At 37.2% G+C, this 17,403-nt stretch overlaps 1 protein-coding gene and 2 non-coding genes across 3 annotated transcripts; all 3 read right to left on the bottom strand.

Moving 5' to 3' along the window:
* Window positions 1-70: 70 nt before the first annotated feature.
* On the bottom strand, window positions 71-11,305 carry LOC137730686 (isoleucine--tRNA ligase, chloroplastic/mitochondrial-like). The gene is made up of 22 exons (XM_068469652.1): window positions 11,055-11,305; window positions 9,884-10,082; window positions 9,560-9,714; window positions 9,374-9,475; window positions 8,659-8,728; window positions 8,304-8,416; window positions 8,013-8,081; window positions 7,647-7,754; window positions 7,373-7,523; window positions 6,479-6,707; window positions 6,078-6,364; window positions 5,830-5,966; window positions 5,234-5,381; window positions 4,761-4,892; window positions 4,116-4,244; window positions 3,261-3,388; window positions 3,011-3,169; window positions 2,594-2,719; window positions 1,977-2,050; window positions 1,534-1,783; window positions 1,010-1,189; window positions 71-879 (listed from the first exon to the last, which is right to left on the bottom strand). The coding sequence occupies exons 1-22, from the start codon at window positions 11,139-11,141 to the stop codon at window positions 631-633; spliced, it is 3,282 nt and encodes a 1,093-aa protein (XP_068325753.1). The 5' UTR covers window positions 11,142-11,305; the 3' UTR covers window positions 71-630.
* Window positions 11,306-12,343: 1,038 nt separating this feature from the next.
* LOC137733055 (U6 spliceosomal RNA) lies at window positions 12,344-12,444 on the bottom strand. The gene has a single exon (XR_011068373.1). It is a non-coding gene; the product is annotated as a U6 spliceosomal RNA (small nuclear RNA).
* A 3,214-nt stretch (window positions 12,445-15,658) lies between these two features.
* LOC137733048 (U2 spliceosomal RNA) lies at window positions 15,659-15,853 on the bottom strand. Its single transcript, XR_011068368.1, has one exon. It is a non-coding gene; the product is annotated as a U2 spliceosomal RNA (small nuclear RNA).
* Between the last annotated feature and the right edge of the window lie 1,550 nt (window positions 15,854-17,403).

The following is a 17,403-nucleotide window of genomic DNA, read 5'->3' as shown; positions in this document are numbered from 1 at the left end:
ACCAGTAATGTCTCCGTTGCGAGTTGAAGGCTCAGACAACCTGTACCGTCGGAAACTGAACCCAGAAAGTAAGGGATTGGATCCACTGATTTTGTCAAAAGGAAAATCTTTGAAATAGCTGCGTAGACACTCGACGGTTCAGTTTTCTGGTATCCGCTTGGGTCGACGCCTGAATGTTGCGCAAAGTTTGGTCATAGACATTTTGAAGCCTTTTGTTTCCAAATTGATTTCATGGTACGTACCACTTACTGGCGTGAAATATTCACAATTAGATGTTGCACATAGAGATCAAATGGACCTTTGCAACGGTTAGTTTAATCTCGCATAGAACGTACTATTATCGCCGGACCCCATGGTTTCTTCAAAAAGGTTGGGAAATTTCCATACATCATGTATTGGTTGAAATATTCAACAAAATCTTCAATTGGTGCTCTGTGCAAATGCAGCTCTAAGCAATATGCTGTACAAAAGCTACTTGTCTGCTCAACCCGAAAAGAAACGGAATCCGAGCAAATATCGTACAGCCGGAATACAACATAGAGAACAAATCAACTTGTGGTGAATAATTCTTATGATGCATATCGTATCGACTAATGTTGGTTGGAACGTTTCAGATTTTGCAGTTGAATATCAACTGACCACAGCTACAGCTGGAGATTGAGACTGTTGAATATCAACCACATTATAACAGCGGCTGCAAAGGGTGTTGTGCTCTGGAAAGGAACCAACTTGAGGTGAATAATTCCAGCATCTTTCGCACTTTAAGCCCTCGGCGCGAGACACTCCAATCCAGACTTTGATGTTTTCTTCGATGAGGTACTCTCCTTTGTGCGGTATATTCGCAATCAGCTCCTCCTCCAAGGACGAGAGAACCTCTGCCTGCAAGCATATAAACATATAATTCGAATGTGCACATAAGTAATAATCGAGTTCCTCCTCAACAATGTAATTATTTTGTTCTTGACCATAACGAGAACCCATTGTATGCTGAAAACATCAATATACTTACTTGAGATGTAATGAAAATCCGATTCAATGTGTCTGCATCGTTGTTGGCTGCAGAAATTTCAACTAATCTAGAGGCCAGACTGGAATCAGAAGTGTGGAGGTAGACCTTGGCATCTAAACTAGAGCCAATTAGCTTTTCCGTACGAGCAACCTCCAGAACTTTATTCACCTCAGTTCTCAACTGGTCACAAGCGCATACGCATTAGAAACAGGTTAAACACATCGAGACAGATATCAACACGTCATTTTTTTTTTTTCAATGTTCCAAGAGCCATCTTCTAACTTAAGAATCTAGATTTATCTGCATTATTTCACAGGTGAATACATGTTTTCAATAGAATAAACAAACAAGAAGATCTAAGTTTACGATATCGATTATATTTTGAAAGAAAACCAATAGGCACAACAGTTTAAAATTTTCAAGGTTTCCCTTTAAACAATTCAGTTGTAATATAGCACAAGGCCATGCACTGTACGAACCCCAAATTGTACTAATGTGTGAACATTAAACAGAATGGTGATTACCTCAAGAACTTTTTCCCAGAAATCAGTTTCCTCTTTCGAAAGAGAGAGCCATGTGTTGTTCAAAGCTGGCCATCTTGATTCAAAAACAAATTCAGCAGCAGAGCCATCTTCGTCAGTGTACTGGAACGGAAGGTTTTGCCATACATCTTCAGCCAAATGAGGTAATATTGGAGCAATCACTCTCACTACAGATAGGAGAAGTGCTGCAAGAACTGTTTGACAACTTCTCCTAGTAAAACTTCTTGTGCCCCTGAAAACGATAAACCATGCGTTGTCACTAAATCTGGGATTAAAACTACAAGATCGCAAGCCAACGTTTGAAGGTCCACAGAAAATGAAAACTTGCAATGTAAATGCATATGAATATCACGCGGGTCATAGAATGAGGATACAGGAGTTAAGCACATGCATAGAACTAGTACATTGAGCAAGGGAAGAATTACCCAACATAAAGGCGATCTTTGGCGACATCAAAATAGAAATTTGAGAGGTCAACAACGACAAACCGCTGTATGATCTGAAAATAAGCAGAAAGCTAATTAAATAGTTGCAAGAAAAGTTCTCCAGCTAAATTAAGGGCTAAGTTGACACAGAATCAGGAATCAGTAGCAACAACCCCTGAGAGACTATCTACTGCTGCGCTTTTTAAACGAATTTTCCAGTGGCTCAGATTGGCATCTCAGTATGAAACCAAGAATGGTGGATTTATTTCTAAGCCTTCTTTCAAAGGGGACATAACCCACCATATATTTACAAGCTTTTCTTCAAATTATTTGGTTTATGTACCAAACTGTCAGCCATACTGGCAATTGTATGCTGTTTTATGAATTGGCACAATCTCAGTTTCAGTAAATCTCTGTGATTTATCCTTTCTCATTCAACTCCCAATTTTCAGAGAGGGATGATCTCTAAAGTTGCTACATACATGAGTATATATTCTAGGAGCCATTTCAAGAAACAAAGTCTCACTTACAATGCTATCAACTAATTGAGCATAAAAATGTATGCTTTAAACAGAAACATAACTAAATCAAACCAACAAGAATAACAAAAAGTTCACCTGAAATATCTTGAAGAATTGATAATTTTCATAGCACTCTCTACTGTTCTTCACAAAATTTTCAAGCTGAAACAGCGCGTACTGATCAATCATGGGAAGATCGTGGTATGCGATAGCATTATCAGCCTGCCAAGAGGATGTAGTTATATATAAGTGAAAACAACAGACCGAGATAAAACTGTCTGAAACTGAATTCTTACTTGCAGCATAAACATACAAAAAGAAATAAACATCTTTTAAATACTAGTTGATGCATGAGAGAGAGGGAGAGAGAGGACAATTACAATATTTCAATGAAATATATTTATCCAGCAAAAGGTAGAAAAGATTGAAAGTCTTAAGATAACAAAAGTGTAGAACTTTTAATTGAGTGAAACTTGTTAACTCAAAAGCACTAATTGTGAATGTTGAACATACATTCCAATCATGAAGATTTCCCAAAAGGTATCTCAATGTTCCTCGCATCTTCCTATAAATATCTGACATTTGACGGAGAATTTGGGTGCCGATTGTTACATCGCCTGTATAATCTACACTAGAAACCCAGAGACGCAGGACATCGGCTCCATAGCCATCCTGCCAGAAGAAGAACAAGACTTTAGTATCCAGATACCGTTGAAGATTGGTTCAGGTGGTTACTGAGTAGGTTTAAATTTACTTTACTGACCTTTTGGTTCTTGCCTCCTTCAATCACAGTCCGTGGATCTACTACGTTACCCAAAGATTTGCTCATTTTCAAACCCTTCTCATCCAATACAAATCCATGTGTTATAACACTGGAATATGGAGCCTTTCCTGTAATGAAGAAAAGTAACAAATTCATGTGGTGTCACTGTTTGAAACAAATACTTCTCTGTAAAATGAAATCAGCCTCCGTGGCTTAGAATCCATACATAAGAATGAACCCCTGCACATAAACAAGTATATGCATTGCTTAACTCTTTCAAATTATATACCATTTCCCTCTACGTTCAACTACTGTTGTTAGAGAGACTAAAGGCTACATTGTACTCACTACAATGCTGCAGTCAAGATATTTAATTCCAAAGATATAACTTATCAACCAATCTAAGTCTGGTTCGCATTCTCAACATACTATTCTTATTCAACTATGATGCCAATGCTGAAAGAGCAAGGGTATGAAGATAATGCAATGGAAGGATTAACGTGGCCTTTTAACCATATTTATCCTACATAAATCATGCACCCAAAAAAAATCGCATATGTTTCCTACAACATATGTGATTCTTTTTTCCGTCAAAAGACTCAACTGCTTTACATAACAGTACAAACTACATTAGGTATGGGTGACAGACAGAACCACAGGATGTTTTGTCTTAAATAAAGAACACTACTTCCAATGAAAATGTGTGCGACTTATCCCCAAAATTAATAACAATTCAAACACAAGGAGTAATGCACAAATGTGCTACTTAAACAAAATAAAACGAAAAATAAAACAGCCAGATTCATTGTTATATTGCATAGTGAAGATAAATGAATATGTCCTGATTCTCATTACCTTTAGTAGCAATACTTGTTAACAAAGAACTCTGGAACCACCCACGATGCTGATCCATACCTTCAAGGTACAAATCTGCCGGAAGACTATGGCTATTTCTTTTTCCCAATACTGCAGCCCAAGAAGAGCCTGAAAATAGAATGTTATCCATTTACTTAAATCCATGTAAAGAGATAAAAAATTAAATTAAATTATAGCACTGAAAAGGTTAGATGCAAGTTATGTACATACATCCAAAATAGTAAACACATACCGGTCCCAATATAGAATATGGTAAGGGAAAAGGCAAAGTTCAATTATATTCCGGAATATTTGACCCTAAAAAAAATATGTTCTGGAATAGGCAAGGCGATTATACATCAGAACCGACAACTAACCATTATATGTACCACATACCAGCAAAACAATCAATTGTGTTTCAACCAAACAAGTATAACTACATACATGAACATGATAAAAATGACCATGGCGATACAAATGGATTGAGATGCAAAATGAGATATTTCAAGACTGCCCATCTGTAAGGAAAATATAAACACCAATGATGAAATTATCTATATGTATTCATAGCAAGCAATAAAGAATATTCTTATAAAGCAGCGGAAGATGGAGTTGACAAAGGTTAAATAATTACAACAATAATACCTGAATCAAACCATACATCCATTGTATCAGTCCCCTTTTCATATTCAGATGCTTTATCACGATATTTATCAGGGAGGAGATCCTCCACCTTCATGTACCACCACGCATCACTACCCTTTTCGGATATTATAGCTGCAAAAATAGGTGACTTGACAGAATCAAAATACACCATTCATCTTTAAAATTAAAAGTAAGCTAATCAATTGAGCAGTCTGTTTATATGGATATTGATTGATTGATCTATCTAGCTATCTCCTTATAAGTACTAAAATAACACAAATACACACCCGTGTGGGCACAGACGGACAGACATGCATTAGCAAAAGTGAGAAAACCCTCATATCATATGCAGTTAGATATATCCCCTACTGATGCTCAACTAAAGCACATATTAACTTCTTTAAGATCTTCATTAGACAATATTTTTGGCAATGAGTAGACAGAAAGTGAAGTGATATCTATATGGCTCTTACACTTGATATACTCAATAGTCTCTTCATTCATAAGAGGTTCCTTTGAATCGACATGATAAAAGACTGGAATTGGAACACCCCATGTCCTCTGCCGCGATATACACCAATCAGAGCGGCTAGAAGTCATTGCAGATATTCTGTTTTCTGCCTGAACAAACAATGGCCATGCACACTAATGTAAATCCAGAACTAAAAATAATGTTTAATTCTACAACTGTTAAATCGGTAAAACCCCTAGGGAAACATAATACATAAGCTTCATATTTCCAAGCACATTTTCCATCTAGGCAGGTGGAACTGGATCAATTATTAAGTTTAATGAAGGCGAATCAGGTTACTTGTCCTAAATATGAGTGAAATATTTATTAAACTTAGTGTAAGTTGAGGAAATGCAGTTGAAGTTGTCATATCAGTACTGAGAAACACTGCAAATACAAGAATTCAGATTCTGCTAGATGATGAAGCAATGTTGAAAACAAGAAGCTAGCAAAGGGCACAATTAATTATGTAAGAGTCCAAGATAATTAATATGACCTTATTATTTATATAATAAATAGTCAAAGAAGACTAGTCCATTATGCCGTCCTGACCAATACCTTAGATGGAATCCATTTTACACGACCAATTGCATCCATAACAGCGTCACGAAACCCTTCTACTGAAGCAAACCATTGCTCAGTTGCCCTAAATATTGTTGGCTTTTTTGTTCTCCAATCATATGGATACTTATGTTCTGCATAGCAGAAGGAAGAGCTTATCACTGACTCAGCTTGGTATAACCCGGAAGAAAAAATAATAGGAAAGTTCCCTAATTATCCGCTCAAGTGGAAGGAAAGAAACTTACTGTAGGATTCTTCCATGATAATTGATAAATGTTCATCCAAGTATTTCACAACAGCAATATTACCATCCGCAAGCACATCAAGCCCACAAAACTTTCCAGCTTCTTCAGTGAACTTTCCATCATCATCTACAGGAGAAAGCATAGGTAGTCCGTACTTCTGGCCAGTGACATAATCCTCCTGACCATGTCCAGGAGCTGTATGGACCAGTCCTGTTCCTGAGTCCGTTGTAATATAATCTCCTCCAATGACAACCGGGCATTCCCTATTAAATATTGGATGGACATACCTGATATGAAAATTAGATATCACAGAGTCAATAGTTTTCAGTTTCATCTGTGATGGAAACAGGGAGATAACTATGTTAAATACATCTTCATAGGTATCTTTTTAAATTCGTAACCTGCAGTTTTCCAGATCTGAACCTGACACCCTCTTCCTAACAACAAGCTTCACACCCCATTTTGCTTCTAACACTGGCACAAGATCTGAAGCGACAATTAGGAAAGGCTTCTTTTCTTCCTTCAAAAGATTTCCAGGCCTTCCCTTTTTATTTCCATCAGATAAAGAATCTTCTGGGACTGACTGTACTTCAACAATGGCATATAAAAGCTTGGCATTCACTGCAACAGCTGTGAAATGAAACAGGGAGAGTAAAATTATTACTTAGAATGATCAAGGCAGTTGCTCATATCTACAAGTGAGAATGCTTTATTATGTAGGAAAGAAAACACATATTAATTATTACGAATTACTAGAAAGATGAGAATTCTTAATTACGTAGCAACTAGCAAGTTCTATTATAAGTGAGAAGTGGCAAAGATTATAATGGTACATTCTCTTCAAAGTCCGTTCATCCAATATTCCAAATCAAGCTAAGGCTTAATTACAAACAGTTAACCTTGTCCCATACACAAGGCATAATGTAAACAGATTAAGAAAAAAATTGACCGATTAATAATGACTAAGATCAAGAAGTTTGTACTGCAAAATCAAAGCCGAAGAAATTTAGCAAAATAACTACAGGCAGCTTCAGTAAACAGCTTATTTATAGAGTATAGAGATGAACATAAACATAGCGCTTTCTATTTGTAGAGCCTTATTCACACACAATGATATACCACAGTTGTGGTACTTTTCTGATGAGTTTTAACAAATACTTATGCTTTAGTAGGCTGCTATTGCCTTGAAATCCATAAAAATAAAAATAAAAGAAACTACTATAATTAATAAAAACTGTAATAATATGCTGCTACCAATATTTTAGCAATTTGAAAAAGGCAGCAAAGAAACTCACCAGCATTGGCTGGAATAGTCCAGGGAGTAGTTGTCCAAATGGCCAAGCACACATCTGGGAAATACTCATTTAATAAGCCACCTGAAGTAGGAGAGGCACTGACCAATTTGAAAATGGTGTATATGCTTCTTGAAACATGCGCCTCCGGATACTGTATATAAAAGTTTCAGTCAAGTAACAGGAACTAAACCAATACAATGTAAGAAAGCAAAATCAGATAATACATGATAAGTGACGTCCTTTTACACAAGAATCACAGAAAAAGTGGATTCACCTCCAACTCAGCCTCTGCAAGAGCAGTTCGTGATGAGGGGCTCCAGTGAACTGGTTTCTTGCCTCTGTAGATAAAACCTTGAAGGACCATCTGGCCAAACACTTCTATCTAGGAAATGATATGACACAAGTGAGATAAACTTGTATGGACTCAGCAACATATAGCATCAATATCCTTAACAGAATGATGAGCAAGTTTAGGTCATTTTTCATATATTACTTCTTCTTTCTTTGTAATTTCTGTTAGTAAAAGAAATGCTATATGAAGTCTAGAAATCTCTTTACCACAGTATAGGATTGTTGACAATCTTCTACAAGTTACATTCAGTTTAATTGTCTACAAACAAAGCATGAGCATTGTGACTACCTGAGTAGCTTCATATTCTGGATCAAGAGTGAGATAGGGATTATTCCAATCTGCCCACACTCCATAACGCTGCAATCAGATGAAACAATTAATCTTCAAGAATATTCCAATCTGTTTAAATACTAAATCCTTTATTATTCTTTTTCCTTTTCAAAATGAAAACTCAACATCCTAACAACATAACTAAATTGCAATTTATACCTGAAAGGGCAAGAGAATCATCTCCAAAGAATCACTCTAATAGAGCCAAAACACAGACAAATAATATGAGACATGATAAAGGGTATTTACCTTAAATGATTCCATCTGAGTTTTAACGGTTTGCTTGGCAAATTTGGCTGCCTTTGCTCTCAACTTTATTGGTGTTAGATCCTTTCGAGCAGCATGATCAAGTGATTGAAGAACTGAAATGATCAAAATGATGCTGAAGTCAATCATCACATGCACCAAGGAAAATAAACCTATTGTACTTAACTGGATTTTTCCACTTCTCTTTCAAATAAAAAATAAAAAATAAAAACCTTGGTTTCTACCAATGAAGGCAAGTTTAAGAGAAACCGAGAGGATTTTACGCTTCTTCAACTTGTTTTCCCTCTAAAAGTGGTTTTCATGATACAGAAATGAATATGAACGAAGCAGTACTTGCCTTTCAACTCAATTGGTAAGCCATGACAATCCCAACCAGGCACATAATGAACTTTATAATTTTGAAGAAGCTGCCCACAGAAAAAGAATACAGGAATGAACTTTACTTATTTTTGTGAAGGGGTCGTTGAGTTTGACAGCCAATCAAATGTAGCTTAGTTTGCATGTTTAAAGAGGACAGGAGCTGGGTTTACGAAACTAAAGCTGTTTTGTTTTATTTCTTTTAGTATGTTAAGAGAATAATTCATCAAAATATTAGTTGAATAAATAACTGTAAAGCAGCATGAAATTCTCATGCTTTTTTATTTTCTTAACCACCACCCAAAGTAGAAATGTATAGACCTATTCTGATACTTAAAAAGAACTGTAGAACAAATGAAATCCAGATATCACCATGTTATTCAAATGAGAGCTAAAATTGTTGTGCAAGCCTTCAATTCATTTTGTTGTTCAAGACTCAAGAGTGCTAGAATATTAACATTAGCATGAATACGAAAAGCTAGCAAGCAATTGGTGATCTGGAACAATCATTATTTATTAATTAAAACTTGGTTTACCAATACTATTCAGTTTCCAAGCTGTTAACAAGGTAATTTTCTTTCTGTTGGGTGTTCCCACCCCCTTTGTTTACTAAAAAGGTTGTTTTGTTTGTGATGAAATGCCAAATATATGTAAACGTATCATAGTGAATGGATAAGTAGAGGAGGAATATATACCTTATAACGATTGATAAAATCCTTTAAAATCTTATTTAAAGCATGGCCTATGTGAAGATCTCCATTGGCATACGGAGGACCATCATGAAGAATGAAATTTTCCTGACCAAGAAAGTAAAAGTTTGCCATTAAGTCATGCCAGGTCAAAAATACCTAAATCCAAGAAAGGCATGGCATGAAACTCACCCCTGTATTTTTACCAACAACTTTCTTGAAAACTTGATTGTCATCCCATATTTTTTGGATTTCAGGCTCTCGTGTTAAAGAGTTTGCTCTCATGCTAAATGATGTCTTTGGCAGTTCAACCGTGTGCTTGTATTTTCCCTCTTCTTGCTTTTTCCCTAAACAAAAAAAAGGAGTATCGTGTTTGGCTTTCAGACAAAATTTACAACTAGTTCGGTTTTCGGACAAAAAATTTAAATATTTGAAAAGGAAATCTCTACAAATCATGTGTTAGATCAACACTATAAGCACCCAATTTCAAAAAAAGAATAATAACACACAAAACACCTTCAGCTACTTTCTTTGCGGCCATAACAGGTCCTCGAGATCTTCGCTTTGAGGAAGAACCAAACTCATCATTGGAAAAAGCAGAGTAGTGCGCCATGTTAAAGAGAGAGAAAACTTTAACTGAAGACCTGTCTCTGAAATAAAATAAGCCAACAGAAGCTGTGCTCCTAAAAGATGAGCAAGTTCTTTGTGACAGAACCTGATCACGTACAACACAATTTAAGATGGAGTTAAATAAGATACAAATCCAATGTTCAAATGACCAATTGAACTCAATTATGAATCAAACAGTTTATTCAAGTATAACTATGTCGAAAGAAATTCAGAAGAAGAAAAGGAAAGAACAATTCAGAACTCTGAAGGTCATGTAAGACGTGTGGAAGGAAATCTAAATTTCTTTGTTAATATTAAGTCACAATTTAGTTCACAGTTAGTTATTTGCACCAGTGATTCAGTTCGGTTGTCGAATTCCAATTAGAAGCTAAGAGAATTTATAGTGTCTTTGCACTCTGTCATATAGAAAGAAAAAAAAGAGCCAGTTTCCAGATTTAGGAAAATCAGTTCTGTCTGCTCTTATTTTTAGAATTTAAGCTACAAGCAGCAGAAATTTCATAATCTTTTCCTTCTATTTGCATCAAAATTCACTTAAAACTCCAACCATGGAGAACACAATCGAGACGTCTCTCTGTGACATTCCATCAAGCAACTGGTGCACACCACAAGAAAAGAGCCCAAAAATGCCTCATACTCCCATATGCCGGTAAAAATATTAACTTTATGCAAACAAACACACCGGAATCGTAATCCACTTTCGGGCACAACTCAAACTGAAAAATCCGAATTCAAGCACATTATCACTTCATAACCAGAACCATTTGACAAGCAAAAATTACAACTTTAAAAAGGTAACACAAAAACAAGACGCTTTTGATTTGTTACTGATCCGGAAACCCTTTTCAACTACTTCAGAACTTGGTTCGAAAAGAAATGTTGGAACAACACACAAAGCTTGAAATGTCAAACCAAACTTCCAAGTCTCTCTAATTTTTCCCAACACCTTCTCGGGAAACAAACAGAAAACTGCGAGCTCAAAACAAGTGTTTGCGTGTGTGCGCGTTTATATCCAATACAGATATGTATATATATGTCTCGTGCGTGTATATGTATATACCCTGTAGGGGGAGGTCTGAATCACAGCCATGGCGGCTTCCCTGGGTTGGAGCGCCCAAGAGTGGGCGGCGATGGATTTGAAGTTCATTGGAAGAGCAGCTTCTTCTCCATTTTTGGGGACTGGGACTGAGGAGTGTTAGCAGAAAGAGGGAAACACCATCCGGAATGCGGATAAAACCAGCCAAAACCTTGCAAGTTACAGCCGTTTGTTTTTTCCGGTTCGAACCCGTCAAAGAAACGGGTAGGGTGGACGGCTCAACCCATTTTATTTTTAATTTTTAATTTCTCACATATTCTTTCTCCTTTTTTTTCACCTCACATATGGTTTCTTAGTAGTACGGTTTTTTTTCCCCTTACAGCTTTTTTTATTTTTAGCTTTTGAATTAAATAAATCAAGTAATTAGTAGTACGATTTAGAGATACTTCTTTTCATGAAAAGTCAAATTTTATTTTCGTTCATGACAAGTTCGAACAAAATTATTACGGCTGACCCATTATGTGACTTGAATAAAACACATACAACACGCAGTGTAAATATATCATTGAATTATATAAGTCACAAAGCAATTAAAAATCATGAGACAAAATTTAACATGGGTATGCATAAAATAAATCCTTCTATTCTCCTAGCTTCATTACAGTGTCTTTTAATACAAACAATAGTCTATACTAAATTAATCTATATATCATGAGAAGAGAAATTTAAATATGGTACATATTGCATATCGACTTGGCTACACGCTTAAGTCTGTTTATAAAAATTTAAACATTTAATTTCTGAAAGAAAAATTGAGTGGTTGTCATGTCTTACAAGGAAGTCGTTAGCTTGAGACTCGTTTGGCAGGAAAAAAAAAATATATATATATATATATATACTTTTTTATTGTGTTTATGAGCAAAAGTGGTTCATAACTTACCTAAAATATTAAAACCCAATTGCATAATGAGAATCGATCTATGATATGATACCGAATTGTGTGCCAAGTGCTAAGAGAATTTAGAAGAATTTGCAAAAGGAACCAACAAGTAAATGAGAATTTGAAGAATTAAGAAGAAGAATTCTTACACGTTTTCTATGATTGGGAATTGGGATTTGAATCTTTAAAGCTTTTCAACATGAATAATGGTGCATTGAAAGTTGGTTTATATAAACAGAGAGCTTGTTCATTTCAATCATTTTTAATTAAGAAAAAGGGCACATTAATTACTTGGGGTGCAAGTCTGAAAAGATAGGGCAACCAAATAGAAACTTGGAGTGCAAGGCCGAATAACTTTGACCGTTTACTTTTGAAAGTTGAATTGAAACGATTTATGCGTTGATCCTTGCTGATGGACCATGCTAATCTTTTCTCTGTCGTTTCAGTTCTATCAGATGTCCTCGAAGAGACGACAGACAGAGTAGATAACTTTGGGAATGACTGAACTCAGACATGATGTACAACAACTTCAATACGTAGTTTTGGTTTCATAAACATAGAGTGCTAGACATTGAAAAGTAGTGACAAGTACAACCAACAGCAAAAGGAAAACTACACCTATTATCTTGAGTTTTGAACACCGAATCTCGGGCGAAAAATCCCAAAGATTGAAGCCGCAACTGAAAGAATCCCAACAAGTGCAACTTGGAGTTGGTTTGAACTGCCCGTCTTTATAGCAATTTTGCCCCTTTGCTTGCTGTCCAGTACAACATGAACAGCCATTTGAGAATTGCGGACAGAGAACAGAGACAGTATGTCGGCTGTTAGAACAAGACCACCTCCCCACTTCATCAGAGACAAACCCAAGCTGGTTGGGTCCTGCCTTCTAGGGAAATCCTTGTCGTTGAGACGCACCTCCAATTTGGCTCCATGTGCTGTATCACCTTCAAATTGCAACGCTCCAGCACTTCCGGCCAAAACCAATTGCTCCCCAATAGCCAACTGGTCCTCAAACTTGAGTCCGGTGACCATATTTTCATCTGAAAGTGTTACAGTTACCTCAGCTGCTGTTCCATTTATGCTGAAACTTTCGACTTTGGTCTCATCCCTAAAGATGCGACTGCGTGTCGCGGAGGAACTTGGCGTGACCAATTTAAGGAAATCCCTACACAGTGCATATTCAAATCTGTCACACTTAGTAGCTTCAGACAAATCACCATTACGCAAACATACAATCTCCTGAACTGGATTTGGCTCTGAATATGTCGTTGAGTCTCCAATTTGATCTTTATTCCCCTCAACACCAAAATCAGTTCTTGAATGCTTTCCTCTTTTGGGTGCCTCAGAACTTCCACTAGAATCAACACCACTCTTTTTGCCATTAGTACAATGCACGATTGATTCATCTGCCGCATACTTGCCTTTCTCTGGTCCTCTTTCAAGTCCCTTGTTGATCTCAGTAGCAGGAAGACCATTATCTTCAATCCCTTGCGCTTGAATAGACCGTTCAATGACCGAGGACTCTTTTGACAGCACCGGCCCCGATTCTTCTCCTTCAAGAACTGAAACTCTAGATGTGATAATAATCTTCTCCCCAAACAGACCGAAACTAATTTGTTCTTTCTCTGTAGGGAATTCCTTCTCCTTGAAAAGCACTTCCACTTTGGCTCCATATGCTGCTGTTTCACCTTGAAATTGCACAGCACCAACATCTTCCGCCCCATTGTTGCATAAGAGAGGTACAGATAGCGAACTCAGTGTGATTGATTTAAGTAAATCACTACAGAGTGCATTTTCAAATTCATCATCCTTAGTAAGTTCAGATAAATTACAATTTTCCAAATACAAACTCTCGGGAACTAGATTCGGGTGCGAATTGGTTGTCAAGTCCACATTCTGATTTTCATTCCCCTCAACACCCAAATCAACACCATTACTCCTGTCGCTATTCGGGCAATGCACAAAGCATTCTTCTGCCACATACTTGCCTTTCTCCCCTTTTTCCGATACACTAACGCTCAATTCCGCAGAATTTCGACCGTTATCTTCAATCTCAGCAGCAGCAACACCATTATTTTCAATCCCACTTTTGGCTTCGAAAAAATTATTCAAATCCGAACCCTCATCAGCTTTAAATCCCTTTAAATTTGCAACAGGTTCAGCTTGTTCAACCACCAAAGACTCTTTCGACTTCACTAACTCATCTTCTTCTTCTTCTCCTTCTTCAACCTCGAAAACCTTGACCCTCGGCGCAACACTAAGCTTCTCCACAACCCCATTACCCGGAAGCTTAACCCGAACCGAAAACTCCCCGTCTTCCACTTCACTCAAAACCCCATCACTACCCACCACACCATCATCATCACTCTCCCATGACAACTGAGCAACGGGCATAACCCTCCCCGAGTCACCCACCATAACTTTCTCAACAACAGGCTCGAACCCATCTTCCGGGTCAGCCACAAAAGGCCAGGAAAGCTCGTATCTTTCGACAGGACCGAGAAATTCCTCATCTGGGTCGGCCAACAGCGGCCTCTCCGACGCCGTTTCGAACTCCTCCCCAGTCACGAAGGCCTCGGAATCAGATTCACTACTACTAATATTACCACTAGAGCTATAACCCAATTCTTGGAACTGGGAATCGTAATCGGAATCGGAATCAGGGGTAGGAGGAGCTCGGATAGAGAGCGAACCTGAGAGTGAAGAGGTGTGGGAAAGAGCAAGCTTGTGCGGCGGCGGGTTGCTGGATTGGGCGGATACCAGAGTCCCTTGTGCTGCAGAAAGACGGACAGAAGGCTTTGAGGAGTCCATAGATTCGAGCTTCTGCGCTTGCAAAAAGCAAAAAGATTCAGCAGCTGCCAAAAGCCAAAAGGGCTTTTGCTTGTTGGGTTTTAGAAATTTGGATTTATCTTTTTCTTTCCCTCGACGACTTTTTCAATGTGTTGTTCGTGTCTTCTTTTCTTTCGACAATTTCTATGTTTTTAAATTGTGTCTTTGCAAGCAAGGCTAGCAGCGTGTGACACATCATATCCATACCAGCGTGTGAGCAAGGCTAATTAGCTTAAGCCGCAATGGGCGCACGCCTAATTTTGATGATTATCGTCCTCATCGTATAGTTACATCGACCTACCAGGCTACTCCATTAACAAATTGTGACTAACGAAAAAGACAGTCGTTTGTAAACAGCAAGCATTTACTTCCACGCTTTCTTCCTTCCGTCGATACGGGACTGAAGACGCTTTGTTTGTAAACAGAAAAAGTTACTAAAAGGGCCGAGTCCAAATAGCCGAACCATTGAATCTGTGACTCTCGAACAAACAACCAGCATGAAGAAATCAGGCTGCAGATACATCAATTTGTCTACAATGCTAAAACAAGCATGGCTGCTTTGCACTTAGGCGGAAGAGGTAGCCCCTCAGATTATCAAACGGGTTCCTTGACACTGACCTAAATTCCTAGCATCTAAATTAACCATTCAACCCCATCTGAGCGTCAGTTCGAAACAGATACCAGTTGAGGTCATCTCCCGTTCTGCAAGAATAAACGGAAAATTGTTAATCAACCCTAATTACCACCACTATATAAGATAAATATATATTAAATCATCTTTCATTTCAATTTAACTTACTACTCACGCAGTTACTCTCTACCCCGTTCACATACATCACTAAAGTTTTAACTTAGTTTGGTGGGGTGTGCCAGCCCGAGCAGCAGTGCAACGCTTGGGCGACACCCGAGGATCCCGGCAGCAAGCTACCGTATTGGATCCTCCCCCTAAAAAAATAAATTTAATATCGTGCGGACCATTGGTCCACGTATCAGATATTAAACTGATAAGAACAGATACTACACTTGATCTTAGCCAAAAGGCCGAGAAAGGTATGCTTTCTTCATCTTTGGAATGTGGATTTTATACGCCTGTTTGCTTGCTCACTTCTCTTGCGCGGCCGATGTGGGATTCTAACCTTACAAAAAACAAAACGTCTTGCCGCGAGAGCTGCTACTTGTGAATCATCTCTGGCTTGAACTACATTATAGCCAGATTGAATTTGGGGTTATACATACATATATTTGTGGACAGTGATCAAAAGTTAATTGATCAAACAAAGATAATTTCTACAACTTGGCAAATAAAAAGGTACAATCCCTCAGCTTCCTATCAACGGAAAAATTGTTTATGATGATGCAAGTCCTTTCCCTGGATATAATTTCAAAATACGTAAAAAATTTGACATTTACTTTATACGAACTTGAAAAAACATCATTAGCACCCAGATTAATGTTAGGTCTTCTCCAATGTGTCGATTTTCGGGTTGTTAATTGCTATATGCTATAATATGGAACTTGAACGTCTACAATGCACCCTAATGCATTAAAAGTTGGAAGTGCAAAATTCGGTACAATATTCTGTCATTTTATTCACTTCCTATTTTCTGATACCCTAAGCAATTTGATCATGTCTTGCCTTAGTTCATTTAGACATCTCACATTTGGCTTGAAATATATTATGGTACCCCAAATATAGTATTACTATTAGAGATGCTAAATGTGCATTTATCCTTGTATTATTCATAAAATAGTGAAAATTCCTCTCTTAGATCTTAAGTGCCCCCCTTTTTTTTTTTTATTTGTTTCTCACTCACTTGTGTCTAAATCTTGTCGAGTTGCATATATTTAGTTGTACGAATGAGCAGTAAATTGTTAATACAACACTTAAATCAAAAATAGACAATAGAATAATAAAATTAGGCATTTTGTAACTATTTTTTTAGCATTCGTAAAAAAATTAGCTTTATTTGTCACAATAAAAAGCTTAAATTTTTTAAGATGTCCCTCTTATTTAAATTTTTGGTTTCATCTCTGATTATTTTCATACACGACATTATAAAATGTTTAAAAATTAGAATGGGCTTACCCAGAGTGGAAAATAAAAAATTGGACCACAATCCAAATAGTTGCTGAAGATGTTTGTAAACAGCAAAAGCACCAAGTCTAAATAGGTGAGCCATTGAATCTGTGACTCTCTAACTAATAACGAGCATAAAGAAATAAGGTTGCTGATACATCAATCTGTCTACAACGTCAAGAGGTTAGAGATTAAACCAAGATATTGAATTATAAAACAAGCATGGCTGCTAGCAATTTGGGAAAAGATGTAGAGCCCTGGCCTGGCATAATTTGTATACCCCTCAGCTTATCAAACGGGTTCGTTGATAATAACCTAAATTCCTAACATCTAAATTAACCATTCAAACACCATCTGAGCGTAAATTTGAAAGGAGAATCCGTTGTCGTCGTCACTTTGTCTGCAAGAAAAACCGAAAAAATTGTGACTCAAATTGTGGGCAGCCACAATAGTGAATTAGAACTTCTGATGGTTAATTGCATTTGGGAACTCGGTCTAAAACATTGCAGAACACCAATGTTAATTAT

This window comes from Pyrus communis, chromosome 4, assembly GCF_963583255.1.
Source record: "Pyrus communis chromosome 4, drPyrComm1.1, whole genome shotgun sequence".
Classification (NCBI taxonomy): Eukaryota; Viridiplantae; Streptophyta; class Magnoliopsida; order Rosales; family Rosaceae; genus Pyrus; species Pyrus communis.
This window is presented reverse-complemented; position numbering and strand designations above follow the sequence as displayed.

What these genes read in the sequence shown, in the direction of transcription:
- LOC137730686 (XM_068469652.1), bottom strand. Translation starts at nt 11,141, where the DNA reads ATGAACTTCAAATCCATCGCCGCCCACTCTTGGGCGCTCCAACCCAGG. An exon ending in TTGCAGAGGCTGAGTTGGAG is followed by an intron (nt 7,524 to 7,646) that starts GTGAATCCACTT and finishes TTTTATATACAG; the next exon opens with TATCCGGAGGCGCATGTTTC. An exon ending in AAGGAGGCAAGAACCAAAAG is followed by an intron (nt 3,170 to 3,260) that starts GTCAGTAAAGTA and finishes TTCTTCTGGCAG; the next exon opens with GATGGCTATGGAGCCGATGT.